General features: G+C 50.4%; 1 protein-coding gene across 1 annotated transcript; it reads left to right on the plus strand.

Moving 5' to 3' along the window:
* Positions 1-3,938: 3,938 nt before the first annotated feature.
* CA7 (carbonic anhydrase 7) lies at positions 3,939-12,714 on the plus strand. Its single transcript, XM_039888525.1, has 8 exons — positions 3,939-4,075; positions 4,193-4,482; positions 6,516-6,713; positions 9,361-9,479; positions 10,278-10,373; positions 10,478-10,540; positions 11,288-11,443; positions 11,943-12,714. Exons 1-8 carry the CDS (start codon positions 3,939-3,941, stop codon positions 12,063-12,065), a joined length of 1,182 nt encoding a protein of 393 aa, XP_039744459.1. The 3' UTR covers positions 12,066-12,714.
* The last annotated feature ends 6,816 nt before the right edge of the window (positions 12,715-19,530 follow it).

Below are 19,530 nucleotides of genomic sequence, written 5' to 3' on the forward strand. Positions count from 1 at the left end.
CTTCTCCCGACTGCAGGGGCAGTGACCTTGGAGAGTTCACAGTCCTGAGAGGGGAGAGGAACAGTAAACAAGTTCTTACTAGACAATGTGTCCCTCCTATAGATAGAAGCTGGGGAGCTGAGAGGAGCACAGAAGAACCCCACTCACTGCCCCTCTCCAGGAATGTTTCATGTGGTGTGGGCAAGGAAGAACAGCAGAAGGAACAGCAGGTGTCATCTCTAGGAGGCAGAGGAGAAATGGCAGGCTGTAACTGCTAAAGGAAGTTTGGTGTGGTAAAGAGTTACGTGAAGAAGGGTAGGGGGTGGTCAGGAGAGGTTTGAGTCAGCAGGGGCCAAATTATGAGGACCATGAACAGAAAAGCAAGGAGGAATTTAAAACCCTCTGCTTTCTTAAAAAGGACTACTTTCAGAAAGAGGATGGCTGCCCTGTGGGGATGGGTTATAAGGAAAGGATTTACCCCCGAGGAAAGGGAAGAGAGAAGAGGCTTGTGGGTGCTGTCTTCGGGATCAAGGTCAGGGCACACCCTCTCATGATTTCCCTGGCCCCCTAACCACACCCATGGAACACAACTGATGGGAAATAGAGGCATAAGGCTTTCCCAGCTCATCATGTGCTTATGCAGTCACATTGCCTTCTCCAGTTGGACAGGTAAAATATAAGGGATAATAAAATATGCCTAGGGAATATGGGAAGGTCAAAAGGCAACAGGTGAGAGTTCACTGCTTAGCCTCTCATGCTGAGTACAGTCATGGTCTGCACAAAAGTCATGGTCTGCCCCAAATTTGGTCAAGGGGAGTCATACTGCCTATGAAAATATGTATGCTTTTGAAAAGTTTTGCCCTGTTGGTGTCTATATGATTCTGCCCATTGGTGCAGGATTGGACATCTGTTATCTCAGCCAATGTTCACAGGGATCCCCATGAGGTGGGCAGGGCAGGGATGATTCCCTTATCACCTGGTAGAGTGAAGACACCGTACCTTCTAGAGGGGAAGTGAGATCAGGTCAAAGTCGCTGGATGAATGAGGTGTGGCTGTGCAAGCTGCTCCTCCCTCTTCCTCAGCCCTTCATCATGGTCCTCATATCCCCATGCTCCCCCTCCTCCAGAAACAGCAAAATCCAGGATGCCAATGAAACCAAAGAGTAAATTGATTTCACTCCAGAGCAGTGAAATCAATTCAGCTTTAAAGACAACACGTAATTGAGACAGGAGGCACCTGAATAAGGGCACAGGCTTTCCCAAATTGACCTGAGTGGGCTACTGGGTCAACCAGGACTTCACCCGAGACTGGCAGACTCTATCCTTTCATCTCACCTGTCTAAGTTCCCAGAACTCCAATGCCTAGAGAAAATTGCTGCAGATAGGCTCTAGGAAGGAAAGAATTGGATCAATTTTTATTTCGTTATTAAAGAGGTAAAGCAGTTGACTCTTAAAAGACCCTTGAAAGCAGTTGACCATTGAAAGCAAGAGTAGAGGTGCCAACCACCCAAGCAGTTAAAAATTCACATATAACTTTTGACTCCCCCTAAACTTACTACGAATAGCCTATGTTGACCAGAAGCCTTACAGATGTAAATAGTTGATTAACACATATTTTGTATGTCATATGTATTATATACTGTATTCTTATAATAAAGTGAGCTAGAGAAAAGAAAATGTTACTAAGAATCATAAGAGAAAATACATTTACAGTATGTTTGTATTTATTGAAAAAAATCTGCATATAACTGGACCTGTGCAATAATTCTTTTGAAAGGAGTAAGCAGTAAAGAGTGTCCTTCCCATCCCCATTCTACACCCTCCCCCACCCTTCTGGTCTCCCAGTCTCCTCCTTGAAGGCAAATATTCTCTCTGGCTTCTCTTAACTCTTTCCAAAGTCTTGCATACATAGGCAAAGCAGACGTACACAAATGACAAATTTAAAATTCACTTCCTCCCCCAGCCCCTTGCAATTTTAGACTAGTTGAATAAGGGACTCAACATCCCTGGGGTTTCATCCTTGCTTTATTACTCACTGTATAACGTAACTCAACTTCTCTGAGCCTTGCTTTTCTCATCTGTAAAATAGGGTGAAAGTCTCCACAGGGCTGCTGTGCAGATGAAACTGGGTACAAAACTGTATGAATAATTTCAATTCTATTTTTTAGTACTATAAAGGACGGAGGCTGCAGGCCTCACTTGGAAGCAAGCCTTCATCTCGTTGGCCTGAAGATGACGTTTCTGGATTGGAGATCTGGGGCTTTGACAATGTTGCATTCTCTGTCATGCTGATCTTGTCTCCTGTCCCTGTCCAAGGGTCAAATTTATCTTAAGGGCCCCTTCCATCTCCTTAGTTAGAGATGGGCATCTAGGTAGAACTGAGAAATCACTAACTGACCTTGAAAGTTGTCAATTAATTTCCACGACTCTTCCTTGGGAACTAGGGCTCAGGGCCTAGGAAAGGGAAACTGAGACAACCACAGAGTTGTAGGGGAGCTGGGCAGGCAGGATGGCAGAATTCTTCACAAGGTCAGCCAAGAGCAGGGCCTAAAATAGTCTCCTTTGATCAAAGTCAGACTGGCAGACATTTTACAAAAGGTCCTTTAACTCTTGTTGGGTACAGGTCCCTGGGTAGGATCATTTGTCTGTCCTTCCATCCATCCATCTGTTTGTCTTGCCAAAACTGTCTGCAAGGGCCTAGCTAGAGATATGTCTTAGCTTTGGCACAAGGCCACATCCTAAGATGAATCAGATTGGGCCTGCTGGAGCCAGTGGGTGGAAGACAAAGGATGTACCAGGTGGAGGGCACAGCAAGGACCAGGGCTGGAGAGTGGGAAAATGTTGGGCCAAGGCAGGCACTGAGGTTGAGTGCAGGGTGGGAGGCCTGAGCTCCCAGTAGGTATGCAGAAGGTCATGAGGAGGCAGAAAGGGACAAACAGTGGGCTGCACAGGGACAGGCAAAGAGTTCTGGACAAAAGGAGGAAACAGGGGAGAGAATGAGAGGGTGGGAGGCGGGGCCTCAGACTTGATTCCAGGGGGAAGCCGTTTGGTGTTTGTGGGTCTGTCTGTCTTCATGCCCACTGGTTAGTGCTAAAACTCTCCACTTCCCTCTTAAGGTTCATCCTGGACCAGGGGTTTGGACTGCTAATCCTGCCCTCTCCCTCCCCCTCCCCCTGGGTTCCCAGACCCCTACAGCCACAGGAGCCCCTTGCTCCTAGCAAAAAGGGGAAGTGGTAAAGAGCACAGTGTCTGGAGTGGGACAAACTGGGAGTGAATCCCTCACTAGCTGGCTAGATCACCTAGGGCAAGTCACTTCACCTCCCTAGGCCTCAATGCCCTATTCCCTGTAAAGGGCTACCGGAAGTACCACTCCACTCTAGGCCGTAGGAAAGCTGTGAGGATTCGATGACAAATCTTGGCCCAGCACCTGCCAGTGTCTGGCAAACAGGAAAGCTCCAGTTCTGAACACTTGATGGTCAGTGAAATTTGTAGTTTAAAGGAGACTCTCCAATACCAGAAGACTCAGGGCCCAGAGCCTAGATCCCCAGTGGTGGGATTTACTGCTCAGGGACAAGCCTGAGGAGGGGAGGGAATGTGGAGAAATCGGGGCAGCCCTCAGCATGAGTTGCTTCTCATGTCCCAGAGCCTGCACACGTGCTGGAGAAAAGAAGGGAGAGTCATCTGGCCAGGGCAGGAGTGGGGTGCGGGGAGAAGTTTACATCTCCCTTACCCCCGCATCTCCACTCGAGGCTCAACTGGCCTGCAGACCCGGCCGGGGCAGGACCGGCCTCTGTCGCCCTGCGTGGGGGGGGTTTGGGGGGGCGGGTCTCCTGGGAACTGCTCCTCCCGCCCGCAGCTTTAAGAGGCTGCTTCGCCGCAGCTAGTGGGGCCGGAGCCGCAGCCCGAGCGAGCGAAACTGAGCCCAGCCAGCAGGTGCCCTGCTGCGGGAACGGCAGCGGCATGACCGGCCACCACGGCTGGGGCTACGGCCAAAACGACGGTAGGCGCAGACCCCGGCCGGCCGCAATGCGCTGGCACTCACCCCCGACCCTAGCGTCCGGCCAGGTCTCCCGGACTCGCAAGTCACCCACCTCCAGGCCAGAACCGGACCCCCTCCCCCCCCTTCTCGTCCAGCCCACATAACCGGCCCACCTGCACGGCCCGAGCCCTGGCTCCTCTGCGCCTGGCGCAAAGTCCTCGCTGCGCCCCAGCAGGCACAGCCGCCAGCTGCAGTGTGCCGCCTCCTACGCGCAGCCCCTGAAGGCTGCTCTCGCTCGGACCTGGGCCCGGACATTCACTCACTCACCCCTGGCGGGCGCGGGGGACGGAGGGGGCCTAGGGCAGCGGGGGCGGTCGGGGAGGAGCGCTGTGCGCGGGTGCCAGTGCCGGGAGCGCGCACCGCGTGTGTGCGGGGACCTGCCGGGAGCCGGGCTCAGCGTGTGCAAGGGCGCGGGTCCCTGGCAGAGAGTTTCCCCGCGGGGTGTCCGAGCTTACCTGTCGACAGGTACGTAAGGGAAGGGGACGTTTGGGGGTGCAGGTATGTGTCAGGTTGTCTGAACACATCCCGGTGCGAAGCACGGGAGTCAGTGGCCCATACCAGCCTCCTGGCCTGACCTGGAAAAAAGCTCTTCGTTTCTGCCTCAGTTTCCTTAGGATACAGAAGGAGGGAGAAAAGGTAGAAAGTGAGAACCAGACAGCTTGAGTGTGGGTCTGGGGCAAGTCAGTTCTCTCTTGGGTTGTTTCTTACAACCCAGGCTGGGGGTGGGAGGTGGGGTGGGGGTAAATGCCCCTTTCCCTGAGATGAATAATGAGGACCCAAGATCCTAGTTGCCAGGAGGAGACCCAGGCAGGTCAGGTGGAGATGGCTGAAAGGGGAGGCAGTCACTCTGTGAAGTGGGTGAGGGTCCTGGGCTACAGTCTGGGGTTCAGGAGATTGCAACCCACCAGAGGGAGTTAGAAAGGTGCTGTGGTGTATCTGGCCCCCTCTGGAACCCCAAGGACACAGGAGCATCTTTTGGAAGGGAGAACCCCAGATCTGGTCATGCAAAAGCTGGAAAGAGACATTCAGAAAAAGGCAACGGAGATCAGCAGAGATGGAGAGAGAGGCAGAGAAGGGGCAAGTTGACAAAACCTATAGATCATCTTCCCCTCAGAACCTGCTCCAAGCCAGCTTCTGGATGCTTCCTCCAGAGTCAAAGTCCCCTAACTCCCACCTTCTTGCTAGTCCTGCCCACCAGCTCTGAGCACCCAGTATCCTATACGACCTGCTCTTAGGCCAGCCACTCTCAGACCACTGTCCCTCACCCAGCCAGACCCAGGTCTTCCAGTCCAGGGGCACTGAGGGAAGGAAGGACAGAGGATAGAGGTGCTGGCATGCAGCATGCTCATAGGACTTCAAAAATAACCCAGTGAGTCTGGGCCACGATTCTGAGTCATCCACTGGGGACACAGCTCTGTCAGCACCTGCTGCTATTTTCTCAGGAAAACTTAAGAAGGCAAAAAAAAAAAAAAAAAAAAAAACAGGGAGAAGCACCAGCCGGCAATAGCTCTAAAAATAGGCTGCATCTCAGGATGTTCCTTAGGGAGATGCTGAGCTGCAGATGGAGCCTCTAGGAGGCAGGTGGTGGGCACCCGTGGGTGTGCACACAGGTGTGTATGTGTGTCTGTGTGTGTATGCGGGTGTGTGTTTTCTTGTAGTCTCTTAGTGTAGACCTGGGTGAGCAACAGTGGGTATTTGTGTGTGAGAGTGCATATAAGTGTGTCAGATGTAGTTGGCAGGGTGTGTGTGTGTGTGTTTGTATACATATGTGTTGTTGGGCCTAGCCGTTTTGGGCCCGGTGAGCCCAGGTCACTGTGCACATGTGTGCACACATGAAAATCTCTATGGATCTGTAGGCACATGCCTAGGGAGGGCAGCTGGGGGCAGTGCATGCATGTGCTGTGTTTATACCGGCGCCCGAGTGTATGTGTGTTTGCATGTTTGGGTGGCCCTCAGTTCCTTCATCTGTGAAATGGGGATCATGCTGGTTTCTACTTCACAAGGTGGTTGTGAGGAACAAATGTGTGTCATAGAGCCAACGCCAGGATAATGGGAGCTTTTGTTATTATTATCACAAACAACAATACAAACATGTCCAAGGTGCGAGAAGAGGTCAGATGCCTGGGAGGGTCAGGTCAGGGACTTCAGATGCCTGGGGTCCTCCCTGAGCATGTATTAGATATTGAGGAGGATTTACGACCCAAAACTGCCCCTGAGCCTGTGGCTGTATTATGTTCCCTTCTACATGTCACCTCTTTGGGCCTCCTATCAGCTCTGGGTGGTGAGTTTTAGCAAGGCCATTTTGGAGACAAGGAAAGAGAAGCTGAAATGGAGGGGAAGTGGCAGAGCTGGGATTGGAGCTCCAGACTGCGCATCTCCCAAAGCAGCGGCTAAAGTCCGAAAGGACCAGGGCAATCATTCCCCGCTGGTGCCTTCAGCCTGTCTCCCAGAGATCTAGGCTGGCCTGAGTCTTTGCCCTCTCCCCCCAACCCCCACAGGCCCCTCACAGTGGCACAAGCTGTATCCCATTGCCCAGGGAGACCGCCAATCGCCAATCAATATTGTATCCAGCCAGGCTGTGTACTCACCCAGCTTGAAGCCACTGGAGCTTTCCTATGAGGCCTGCACGTCCCTCAGCATTGCCAACAATGGCCACTCTGTTCAGGTGGAGTTCAATGACAGTGATGATCGAACTGGTAAGTGACCCTTAACAGATCCTGGCATCCGTCCACCTGGGGGCCTAACCCTGTTTTGGACAGGCTCAGGAGGGGCAGCATGCTGTGGTGGGGGAGGAAGGCTCCATCTCTCAGCAGATATAAAGCTGGGGGCTGAGCCTCAGTCTCCTTAGGCATAAAATAGGAGCAATAGGAACTTATTTTGCTCCCTAAGATCATAGGAAAAAATGAAAAATTGAGGTGATGTTTATACAGCAAAATACTCAGAAGCTCAAGAAATGCTACTTCCCTTTCTTTTCTTCCACTTAGTACATTAGGTTGGGTTTGTTTTCACTCCCTGCCCCATCACTGACCTGCTGTGTGGCCTAAGGCCAAACCCTTTTCTCTTTGTGATTTGGCCAAGCCCAGCAGAGAGGGAAGTAAGCTAAAATGTTCTGTGTGCCAGGCCCCTTGCTAAGGTCACAAGCAGCTCTTTTATTCTTCTCAAGAACTCACCTCTAAGATGGGCAAGAAAGACTCAATAAGCTAGGGAGGGTCCAAACCAGCCCAGTCTAACTCTAAAAGTCTTCTCACCACCCCAGATAGAACCTCAAGATCCCAACTGTCTTGGGCCAGAAAGAGGCCAGCAGAAACTTGCAAAAGGCCTCTTTCCAAGGCCTCTTTGTCCTGAGATTAAAGTCCATGTTCTTTTATGATAAATTCCTAGACAGAGGCCTCAGGAGTGCTCTTCAGTGAAGGGATTATGTGCTTACGATCAGGCCTATGAAGGGTGGAGTGGGGCAAGGAGGAAACATGCTAGAGTTTCTTACATAGGAAGTGACTAGAACTCTGCCCCTCTCATACACACATAATAAAAGCACTGAAGGGAACTTAAGTTTCAAATAGAAAATCAAAGGGCAGAGAAGAGGAGGGAAGCCATATAGGAGTTATCTTAGTTGCTTAGCCCTGAGTTCTCTGGTAGGCTAGGAAAAAAGGGAGAGATGATCAGTTATAGTTCTTGTTGCAGAAAGGAAGAAATCTAGCAGAACCTCAGAAGAGAGACACAGCATTTCCTGGTACTGAATTCTAAGAAAAGCTTCTTACCCAGAACTTTGGGGAGGGACATGGGGTTCTTGACGACCCCAGATGAGAATTTATGAAGGAAAATTTTTCATATACCTGTACCTTCTAAACAGCCTTCAGAGGCCACTGAGGGTTCAATTCAGACATCAGTAGCTCGGTGAAGGCCACTGTTGGTGGGGGAGGGGCCAATGGGGCATGGCTCTGGACCACTGACCCAGGGACCCACTTTCACTTCTGGCTGGGATTTCTTCTCCTACCAGAATGCCCAGTCCTGAGGAGGCAGGGAGCCAAAGGAAAGAAATTTGGCTCAGGAGTGAGACAGTTGGGGTTCTGCCACTCACCAGCTGGGTGACCTTGGGCAGGATACCTACCTTTCTGAGCCTCAGCCCCACATATCTGTCCAACAGGGATAAAAGTGTGTCCTTCTCAAGGTCTCTGTGTGCTTTGACACCTATTAACTACCAAATGCATAGTAAATGCACAGTGAATGACAATGCATTCTATGGCCAGGATGAAGGGAGGAGGCTAATGGAGCCAAGCTCTAGGGATTAGGGAGGGAGTTCACCCTCTGAGAGAGCACTCTCTGGGTCCCAGGTGGGGTATGCTCAGAGGGGTGGGCCCCCACAGGCCATACCAGGGGTCTCATCCTGCAGGCCCTGCTTCTCAGATAAGTCAGGGCAGCAAAGAGGGGCCTCTGGATTGTCCTGTCATCTTCTTCAAGGGGCCCACAGCGGGCAAGGCCCTGGCCTGGTGACTCATTCTGAAGGGACCTAGTGGAACTCTGAGCCTAGGGCCGTCACTTGATCCAGGGGCTCACATTCAGGCCTAGCTGGGGCTCCCTCCACTGCCAGATCTCTTTCAGCTAGAAATTCAATCAGTCCCAGGAGGCCTTGTGCATGACCCCAGCTCACCAGATATCAGAGCGAGAAAGTCACAAAACCAGCACAAATGGGGCCTATCAAAGAGGCCATGGGGGAGGGTCATTGGAAGTACCTAGGCTTGGCCACCAAAGTAGGGACCCTCAGGAGCCCCTCTGGACAATACCAGGTCCTGAGGTGGCAGCAAGGCCTGATGACTAGGGACTTGGGCTCTGGACTTTCAAAAGAAATGAAAGCTTATTATCCTATCAATGCCTTGCTGTGTGACCTTGAGCAAATGTCTTGCCCTCTCAGGTGCCTCTGTTTCCTCCTTTATAAAATGAAGATAATAATGGGTTCTGTTCCTCGTGGGCCACTATGAGGACTAAACAAAGTAATCCTTCTTACCCAACCTAGGTCAGGGCTTCAGACATAGGAGGACTGTTATTAGTGATATTGGGGTCCTGAGAGGCAACATCCCAGCTTCCACATGCAATTGAGAGAATGCAGAGAGGTGCTCCGTTGGTACCAGACTCTTCTGCCACCTACAGGCTGCCAGGATTTCTGCCCTGGCCCAGCTAAGAGCCTAGGGAACTGAGTGGGGACTGACCCAAGACCAAATAGCCCAAACAATTTTCCAAATGAAAAATGCATCTCCCCACGAGGCACTGCCCTGATCCTGGCACTACTGCCTGCTGGGAGTTGGGCTCTCTCACACCAATTGCTACACGCCCCGCTTCTACCTGCAGTGGTGACTGGGGGCCCCCTGGATGGGCCCTACCGGCTCAAGCAGTTCCATTTTCACTGGGGCAAGAAGCACAATGTGGGCTCAGAGCACACCGTGGATGGCAAGTCATTCCCTAGCGAGGTAAGGGCCTCCCTCAGCCTGAATTCTTTTACTGCTTCGGGGAGGAGTAGGGGACTGGATAGGCAGGGGCTTGGTGGGTACGTGGTATGGGGCTTTGGAGAGAGAGAGGAGGAGCATCTGGGGACCTTTGGGAGAGACACCCTCCACCCACCACCAGCACAGGGTCTTTCACCTGAACTCTGCCCATTGCTGTCCTGCTCTGTGTGTCCAGAAGGAATTTTCTGAAGAGCAAATCCAGTCCCACCAGATCCTTACTAACAGTCCTTCAAGGATAGAGCTTAGCATTCAAGGCCCTGTGTGAACTGGCCTTGCCAGGCCTTATCTGATCTGTATGCTGACCTGCAGGTGGTGAATCTCCTGCCCACATCTGGCTGTTTCATACCTCCAGGATTTTTCCCATGCTGTTTTGTCTGCCTGGAATATCTTTCTCCCAGGGTTCTATCTGATAACCCCCTAATTATTCTTTGGATTCAGCAGCAGGTGCTGCCTCCCAGGGAGTGTCACACTGGATGGCTATTATCTTTTTCACAGATAGTTCATGGAGGGCGAGCCTGAGCCAGATTCCTCTTTGGTCCCTTGAGGCTCAGGAAAGGGTTAGACCCAGAGCAGGGTGGATGCTATCTGTGCTCTTTGGGGGTTCCCCAGGGCCACATTGAACCCTAGGCCTGGGAGGTGTGACAGCCTGCTCCTCCTGTAGAGGGGCCAATAACCTGGTGAGAGTGAGGGAAGCCTGACTCTAAATTCCCATGGCCCCTGGGAAGCGCTAAGCACTGGCCTGGCCTCTTGTTACTCTTGTAGCTGCACCTTGTTCACTGGAATGCCAAGAAGTACAGCACCTTCGGAGAGGCAGCCTCAGCTCCCGATGGCCTGGCTGTGGTTGGTGTCTTCTTGGAGGTGAGGGGTGGTTACCCAGGGCCAGGAGGGGCATGGGAGGTCAGGTACTGCCCATAGTTCCAAAACACAGTGATATTGGGCTCACACTACCCTCTCCCTGACAGACAGGGGATGAGCACCCCAGCATGAACCGTCTGACTGACGCACTCTACATGGTTCGATTTAAGGTGAGACCAGGAGTCCATGCCTCTGACCAGAGCAGCCTGGTGGAAAGGGAGAAAGGGTCTAGATCACAGAGTGGACCCATCTACTCCTCCATTCTGGCAGCAAACCCTCGCTGAGATGAAGGGTGCAGGTCAGCACCTGCAGTATCTTGCACCTGACTCCTCTTCTCCAGGGTCAGTGGCCCCATGGAGTGCCCAGCATGCAGCCGGGTGGGTATAGGATTGATAAGATGCTTGTCACATCCCTTAATGGTTGTGACAAGCATCTTATAGCATGTACTAGGAGATACTTATAGCATGTACTAGGAGATACTTTTTTATAAGATGCACAGTACTCTACCATATAGGTATACCAAAATTTATTATATCACTGATTACATTTATACTGTTTGTAATTTTTTACATTTAAAAAATGCTACATGAATACCCTTGTTTTTATATCAGTGTGCTTGTGCACAAGTATCTATGTAATCCAACAGGTAGTGCCACTAAGGGCCGCTGAAGGCAAAGGAGAGGACATGATGGCTAAAGAGTTCCTGGAGCCCTAGCTTTTACATACAAGCAAATGGGTGGGCAGGGCCTGGCCCCTGCTGGGAGATGGCATCTGGAATCACAGACATTTACCCACAATTTGCATTAATGAGCTGAGGAGAAACCTAGATCCTGCTGACAGAAATGAGTGGGGAGGCTGCTGGTGTGGTCCTGGTGGGAGGTCTATGCTTAATCCTGGGTTCCCCTACCCTGCCCCAGGATACTAAGGCCCAGTTCAACTGCTTCAACCCCAAGTGCCTCCTGCCTGCAAGCCGGCACTTCTGGACCTACCCAGGCTCTCTAACGACGCCCCCACTGAGCGAGAGTGTCACCTGGATCATCCTTCGGGAGCCCATCAGCATCTCTGAAAGGCAGGTGAGTCCTCCAGGTAGACCACCAGGTCGAGGGATGCTGCACTCAGCGCTCACCCCGGGCAGTATGATTCTCCCAATCAGCAACCCACAGTCTGTGGTCCCATCTTTTGCTAATAAATATTTAGATAGTTAGATGGGAGTTAGCTTGACTGATAGTGATTAGGACCTAGACACAGTCTGGGAGGGGAGATCCCTGGATCCTGGGATCGTACCTACTGTGTTAGAATCTTAATGCTGCATTTGCTGATAAGTCTTAGCTAGATGGGATAGGAACTGGAACTGGGTAGAGCAGGGTCCAGGTTCAGAGGCCCATTAGTGAGAAGGTAACTGAAGTTGGGGTGCCAAAGACAGAATGAGTGGTGAGGATTGGGGACAAGCCCTAGGGAAAAGAGGAGAGAGGGACAGAGCTGGCTGAGCAGGGTATGCCAGATGATGTGTCTGGGATCAGAGAGGACCACAGCACCCCGTTCTGCCCTGAGCATCAGTTCTGCCTCCTCAAGATGGAGAAATTCCGGAGCCTACTTATTACCTCAGAGGACGATGAGAGGATCCACATGGTGAACAACTTCCGGCCACCACAGCCACTGAAGGGACGTGTGGTCAAGGCCTCCTTCCGGGCCTGAGCTGTTCACCTGCCCAGCCGGCCACTAGGGCACCAGCTTCCCAAGGGCTTCCATGTCAGCAGACACCAAACCATATGAGGCTCCCTGCCTAGGGGTATTGTGGAGCACCCCTCCCCTTCAGCTGGCTTGCTCCTCAGCTACCCTGGCGGCTTCTTGATGGGATCCTGAGTTGGGAGACACCCTTCAGGTGCCTTGGGGACTGGAAGGACAGCAGCTGAGCATGGTCCAAGCCTGGGGCTGTCTCTGCTCTCGAGACCCAAAGGCCCCTGGGAACCTCCTCTTGTCTCTCCCACTGGTAGTGGCAGCAGCCCCACCCTGAGCTCACACTGTGATGGACAAGACTGAGCAATCTGGGGCAGGCAGCTGGCATTTCCAGAAAGACTCAAGCAATAATTAGAGGTGGGCAGAGCTACCCTCTTGATGTTACCTCTTCTGCAGACCTCCGCCATGCACGAACCTCACTGCCAGGCCATTAAAATCAGCACCCAGCCTGCTGGAGGTGACATGACCGTCTCCCTCCAGCCACCTGCTGCCATGGGCAAACACTGGCTACAGCTTATGTAGTATCTCCCCTTCTCTTCACCCAGCCACTAAAGCCACCTACATGACAATCCATCCATGCAATGATTAATAAATTCATTCATTCATGAGACAAATACCCATTGAGTGCCTGTGCTATGTCAAGTTCTGTTCTAGGCATTGGGGTGAGTCAAGCATAGTATGTTGGGAGGGACATGGATACTGAGCAGGTAAGGGTTATATAGAGGGCATAGCAGGGGCTGTGGGGACAGAGAAAAGGGGAAGCCCACGTCGTCTGGTGAAGAAATTAAATTCCATTCAGTATTTCAAGGCAGAGAGAAGGGGATAATATGTTTGAAGCTGAGGGAAGGGCAGGTGTGCAAGCTCAGAGCTGAGAAAGAGCCCAGAGTATTTGTGGAGCTGAAAAGCACCAGTGGGACTGGGGGAGGGCCTGGGACTCTCTCCCAAGGCTAATGGGGAGTCATAAAGGGTCTGGGGTAGAGGGGGCCAGGGCCTGTCGTTCAAAGGGGGTAGATCCCTGTGGAGCGTAGCTGGGCAGGCAGGAGTAGCAGCAGGAAGGAGGTGGTGGCCAAGGGCTAGAAGAGGGGACAGCGTGGTGGAGATGGGGGAGTAGAGGGCTAGAAGAGAGAGATTCAGGAGGTAAAGCCCAAAAGACAGCATTTGGCTATCCGTGAGGGGGAGAAGAGTTTGGGATATTTCCCTGGGTGGAGAGTGAGGCCTCCACATGGACTGGGGTGGAGCTCACCAGGGTGGACACACAGCATTTTTGGGCCCCTGGAGGGAAGAATAAGGAAGCAGTGGGATGTTTGGGTCTCAGCTGAGGAGGGAGGTGGTGGGTGGGGGTTATTTTGGAGCATCTTAACCAAAGGCGGTGGGTAAGAGAGGGGACCCAGGATGGCTGGAAGACAGCTTTGTTCCTGCAGGCACTCCTGGTCTGATCTAGAGGCCCTTTTCTCTCTCCATAATTCAGGAGACTGTGAGAAGGGTGGTGTCTGGAAGACAGTGTTTGTCCAGCTGGGGATAGGTGGCAGCAGGGAAGTAATGCTGGTCATGCTGCCTCTGAAGGCAGGCAAAGGGCCTGGGGCAGATATCTGGCTCTCTCGCCTTGATCCAAGAACTGTCATTACCTGCCTTTTACAGATGAGGATGATGAGGCTGGGGGAGGGTAAGTAGGCAAGTAGGAGAGCAAGATTTGAACCTGGGTCTATTTGATAAATTCCCTTACTCTGTGCCAGAGCTTGGTACGACAGAGGGACAGATGGGTATGGTAGTGGCCACATGGAGAAGGCACAACAGGTCTGATACTACTGATCGTGCCAGGGACCTTGCTAGCCTCAATCGAGGATGGTGGCATCATAGTCCTGACACCACAGAGGACTTGAGAGATGGGAGCTGGTTTTATAATAATCATCCCAAGGCTTCCAAGAATCCTCACTCTCTAAATCCTTCTCCTTAATTCATTTTTTCAATTTAAAACTATTTTAAAACCGAAAGTGGCCTCTTTATGTTATAATCACAACCCGAGTTTTGACCCTATTACATCCAAATGAGATGCCCAGCTGGTTCCCAAATGCCTCCAGCAAACCTGGCTCCAAGAGACCCAGGACTGGATCCTGAATCCTCAACTGAGGCAAGATTGCCTCCTGGAAGTGATGCTGGGCATTTGGGGCATTTGGGGCACCCAAGACAAGATGGGCTCTGCTTGTTCCCACGATCCCTGAGAAGGCCTCTCTGGGGAGCCAGGGTGGCTGTCAAAGAGATCTGGGCTGGGGGCTCAGGCTAGTGGTCACAGCATGCCCAGTCTGTGACCAGGGTAGGGGCACAGCCTTCCCTCAAAGCACCTCCTGGAGGAGCCAGGCCCTGAACTCTGGAGAGAGAGTCTCCCTTCTCCAGGGCTGGTCTCTGGAGATAGGGTGGCTGTGAAGACCCAGTGCCCCAGAGCTCTGCCTGCAGAAGACTTGCTCCCAACTCCACGGTTACCTCTACAGCTGCCACTGCTGCAGAGGTCCTGGGAAGGGGCTCCCCTTAGGGCAGGCCAGGGACACCGACTTGCCAAGGCACTCATCTGTGGGGCGAGTGGTCCGTGCCCTGAGCAAGGGTTGGGAAGAGGGACAGAGACAGGTCCGGCGTTGAAGGTTACAAAGTAACTTAACAAAGTTGCTGGAAGAGTTGATGTCTGAAAGGGGGCCACCCTGATGTCCAAGCTGATAGGGCCTGTCAGCTGCAGCTGGGACTGGCCTGGGGGAGGGGAAGGTGATCGGATAGTAGTGTCTGCCCAGCCTGGACATCCTGGGGAGTTCCCATGTCCATGGGTCACAGCATCAGCTCTGAGCCCACCCTCAAAGGCAGAATGTACTGTTGGTTCATCAAGATTCTGAGAAGAGTGGGTAATGTGACTTTTTGAGCATGGAAGGTTCTGGTATTTGTCCTGCAGCCAGAGGCAGGGCCTGGAAAATGTATTCCTTTTGGTATCTTCTCCGAACACAAACTCTAGAGCAGATGCACCATCCTCCACACCTGGGCTTTGCACCACGTGTCACTCAAGGCCTCTGAAGCTTGTGTCCTTCTCTGTAAAATGGAAATGATGTCATGTTGGCCACATATGTAATTAAAAATTTTCTAGCAGCTCTATTTTAAAAGATCAAAAGAAACAAGTATATTTAATTCGAATAATATATTTTATTTAACTCAATTATATCCAAAATATATTATTTTAACATTATCAATATAAAAAAATTTAGGAGATATTTTACATTTTTTTGGTTAAACTTTTGAAATCCAGTGTGTATTTTATACTTACAGCACACCTTGACTCAGACTAGCCACATTGCTAGTGCCCAAGAGTGCATGTGGCCAGTGGTTACCATAGTGGATAGAACAGCCTGAAATAAATGTTACTCTCTGCAGGGCCATCTGCTAGCAAGGAGTCCAAGCAGGCCCTCTGGCTGGGCCTGTAGCCAGGCAAGGTGGTGGCAGGAGTCAGATCTGCCAAGACTCTGTCCTCCATAAGGGCAGTCTCAGAACATATGATGCCAACTTGGCTCCCTCCATCCTCCTCCAAGAAACCTCCCTAACCCCAACCTCACTCCATCCTGGCTGACCCTGACCCCAGGCCACTCTGCAGGACTTTTGCTATTCCCCAGGAGAAGGCCAAGACCCTCAGCAAGAAACTGACCACAAGAGACTTTTAAGAGTGTGGGAAGGTGATAGTATCCCCAAGAAGTGTCCTGGCTTGGTTGAAGAGACTTCATTAGTCTGAGAGGGCTTCCTGGAAGAGGAGCCCAGAGCAAAGTACAGTTGACTCTTGAACGACATGGGTTTGAACTGCTATAATACATGTAACATACAAAATATGTGTTAATCAACTATTTATGTCATTGGTAAGGCTTCCGGTCAACAGCAGGCCATTAGTAGTTAAGTTTTGGGGGAGTCAAAAGTTATATGTGGATTTTTGACCGCATGGAGGAATAGCGCCCCTAACCTCTGTGTTGTTCAAGGGTCAACTGTAGTTGGCATTCCAGCAGAGGCACAGGAGCCTCAGCAGCTCCTGTGAACATTTACCAGACACAGAGGAGAAAGGCCTGGCTCTCGCTCAGCATGTATCAACAAAGAGGGGTGTGTGGCTGGAAATATGGGTCTCCAGGGTCTAGAGGCCTCAAATGCCAAGCAGAAGTTTACCTTTCCATCCAGGGGCCTGTCTCTCCAGTTACTCAGGCCTCCAGGCAACTGGGGAATGGGTTGTTGCTGTTGCTGCTCCTGAGTGTTCAAGAGTTGAATTTTGTGATAGTACAACTCTTTCAGCCAGAGGAAGCCATGGCAGAAATTAATAAGCTGCCCAGGGAATCCCAGAGTATCTAAGCTGAAAGAATTCCTGGTCTGACCCCACTCTCCAGATAGAAGAACTGAGATCCAAAGAAGGAACAAAGTCTGCTGAAGTGAGTTGGTAGGAGATTCAGGGTTTACGACTCTCGGTCCAGTGCTGTTCACTCATCAGGAGAACTTTACATGTCAAAAAGACCTTTACAGGGAATAATTCCCTACTTGCCTGTCATGGAGCTTGAAATCTTGTCATTTGAGCTTCAGTGCTCAGTTAAGACATGGTCTCCTGATGAAATGAAGTGCCCCTGGAGGGCCTTACAGTCAGTAACACCATATGGGGGTATGATTTTATCACCATCTTTTCAGTCTGCTGTGTGACCTCTTCTCTTGGCCTTGGCTTCCGTATCTATAAAATGGGTCTGTGGGAGCCCCGAGGGGCCCAAGTTAGGACTTGAGGGAGGAGAGGAAGCAGATTTTCCAGAAAAAGAGTCAGGCTGTGATCGAGCTGGAGGCAGATAGCTCTGGATTTCAGGATGTAGGTGACCCATGAGCCCCTTAAACTGAAAGGGGCTATGGTGCTGTGCTAAAACCAGCAGGAACAGATAACTGCAAAAGCCTCACAAGACCCTGAGACCTTTGCCTATCAATGTGACAGGAAATTCCTACCAGCCCAGTATAATGGGGGTTCAGAGCTAGATTTAATTGATTTAGAGAAAATAAAGACATTCCATGTGTTTCACATAAGCAAGTCCATGAACTATGACCCACACAACAGCAGCATCTGTACTTTAGGAGAAGTCGATGCTTGGAAATGCTTTTTCTCCTAGGAGAGCAGAGGTCTAATGGTGTAATTTTAGACAGGGTCCGGTGAGCTGAGAAGACATTTTGGGGACAGCCAAGCCTTTGAAACCCTGGCCCCAGCACTAAATCCAGAAGCCTGTGGTTCCCAGGGGATGTAGAGGGGATCTGGAAGGGAGCTCCTCACCCCATGTGGCTCAGGTTGGCAAGGTACAGAGCTGGTCACATGGGCTCTTTGACCCTGGGTTGGGGTGGAGGGCTGAGCACCAACTTGCCTGTTTAACTGGCGCCAGTGGTGGCTCCAGGAACTCCTGGGGCTTGAGTCAGGGAAGCAACAGCCAGCTCTACAGTCATTGGGTGCCTACCTCCATCCCAGCACCCTTTGAGGTCAGAGGTCATGTTGAGGAAAGAAACTCAGGTGTCTGGCAACAGTCAAGAGCTGACCAACCTCAGCCAATTCACTGAACTCTTGCTATAAGCTAAGACCCCTAGAGATGGACCTTCGGTGCCTTGGGCCATGTCAGGAAATGTCAGGCTTTGGTTCCTTCTTTCTGCCCTTCTTCACGCTGATACCTGGAATAACTGGGAAGAGGGAAAGGAACAGCTAACATTTAGACCCAGAGCCCCTTACTCCCAAACCTTTTTACTTTAGCATAATTTCAGGCTTATGGAAAAATTGAAAAAAAAACAAAAAAAAACTCACAACGAAGACCCACAAACTGGTCACACAGACTCCTTGTTTTATCACATTTATTCTCTCTATATATATATATGAGAGAGAATAAATGTGATAAAACAAGGAGTTTTATCCGGCACCCCCAATTCCCCCATACCCTCATCAGGTATATATATATATCACATCAGAGCCAACTTTTATAATAAATGCAATGCTTCCCATTATAAGCCTTCAATAAAAATTAAAGAAAATATAATTTATCTATACGTACGATTTCAAAAATCAATCTGATGCCTTAGCTATAATATAAAGGCAGTTGTTTATAATATATAATAAAAATATATACAAACAGGTAATTTTTAATGAAGTAATATGTGTGTCAGTATGTGAATGCTGGAGCACAAGGACATTAAAGATGTGATGAGGTCTTCTGATGTTTGTCCCCATATTCAGAAGCCCCATAACATGGCAGCTCCTAATGCATTCCGGGCAGATGAACATGAGAATGGTTGCCTTCATGGTGTGATTTTCTTAGATGGTAAACAACTCCTTGTAAAATTCCAAACAATGTAAAGTACAATAATTTGCTATACTAAGACTGTGCAAAGATGACTTTGTGTTTGCAAATCAAATGGAAAAAGGTTGTAGGCTCAAATGAAGATAAATGGATTCTTCACCTGTCTGAACATCCAGGTGAGACCTTCAAAGGTAGAGCAGGACTCAGGCAATCCTTTGTTGTATGAAACTGCCTTGTAGGATTCCTAGCACCCCTGGGGTCTCACCAACCATGTGACAACCACCCCCAGATTCTCCAAATGGTCTTTAGGTGGCACCACAAGTCAAAGGGATGAGAGGGGAGGCCATCTGGGGGTCAGAGAACCACAGGGGGAGAGTACCTGATGAGGGCATGGGGTAGAGAATTGAGCATGGCCTGAAGGAAGTGGGATCCCAGGTAAGAGCACTGATGGAGGGCTCTAAGGAAAGACTTCCCAGTGGCCAGCTCCTGGGGTAGCAAGTTGGTCTCTGGGAAGAAAGGGTTGGGGACCTTATGTGGACCTGGCTGCCCATCACTCAAGCTCTCCCCCCAAGAGGGTCTGCCGCCAAGACCTACACTTTCCTGGGCCCTGCAAGGACAATAAACTATGGGGGCCCTTCACGCACCGCAAAAATTATGGGGACCTCACATATGTAATTAAATATGAAAATTATACAAAATAATATTTAACTGAAAGGTAACTATAAAGAAGGTAAATATGGTTCTGATTTCCCTCATTATGCCTTATTTTAATAAAATATTAAATAACAAATTCTTTTAAAGCACCTTCCTTTGATGCCCATGAAAACATACTTCATGTGCCTGTGGGGTGACCAACCAGTGAATACAATTCATGAATTCATTCATTTAATTAGACCCAAGACCTTTTGATGTGGGTACCATTTTTATCCTTATTTTGTAGATGAAATATCGAGGATCAGATCAATTAAGATTCTTGCTCCAGGTCACATAGCAGGAGTTGCTGGGGCCAGGACTGGCCTACCTCAGATCCAAATCTGAGTCACCACTCTCTAGGTCCCTTAAAAGGTATTAGTTGGCCTCTCTACCACTGACAGGTCAATTTCTGGTATTAAGCA

This window comes from Pteropus medius, unplaced genomic scaffold (assembly GCF_902729225.1).
Source record: "Pteropus medius unplaced genomic scaffold, Ma_sr-lr_union100, whole genome shotgun sequence".
Classification (NCBI taxonomy): domain Eukaryota; kingdom Metazoa; phylum Chordata; class Mammalia; order Chiroptera; family Pteropodidae; genus Pteropus; species Pteropus medius.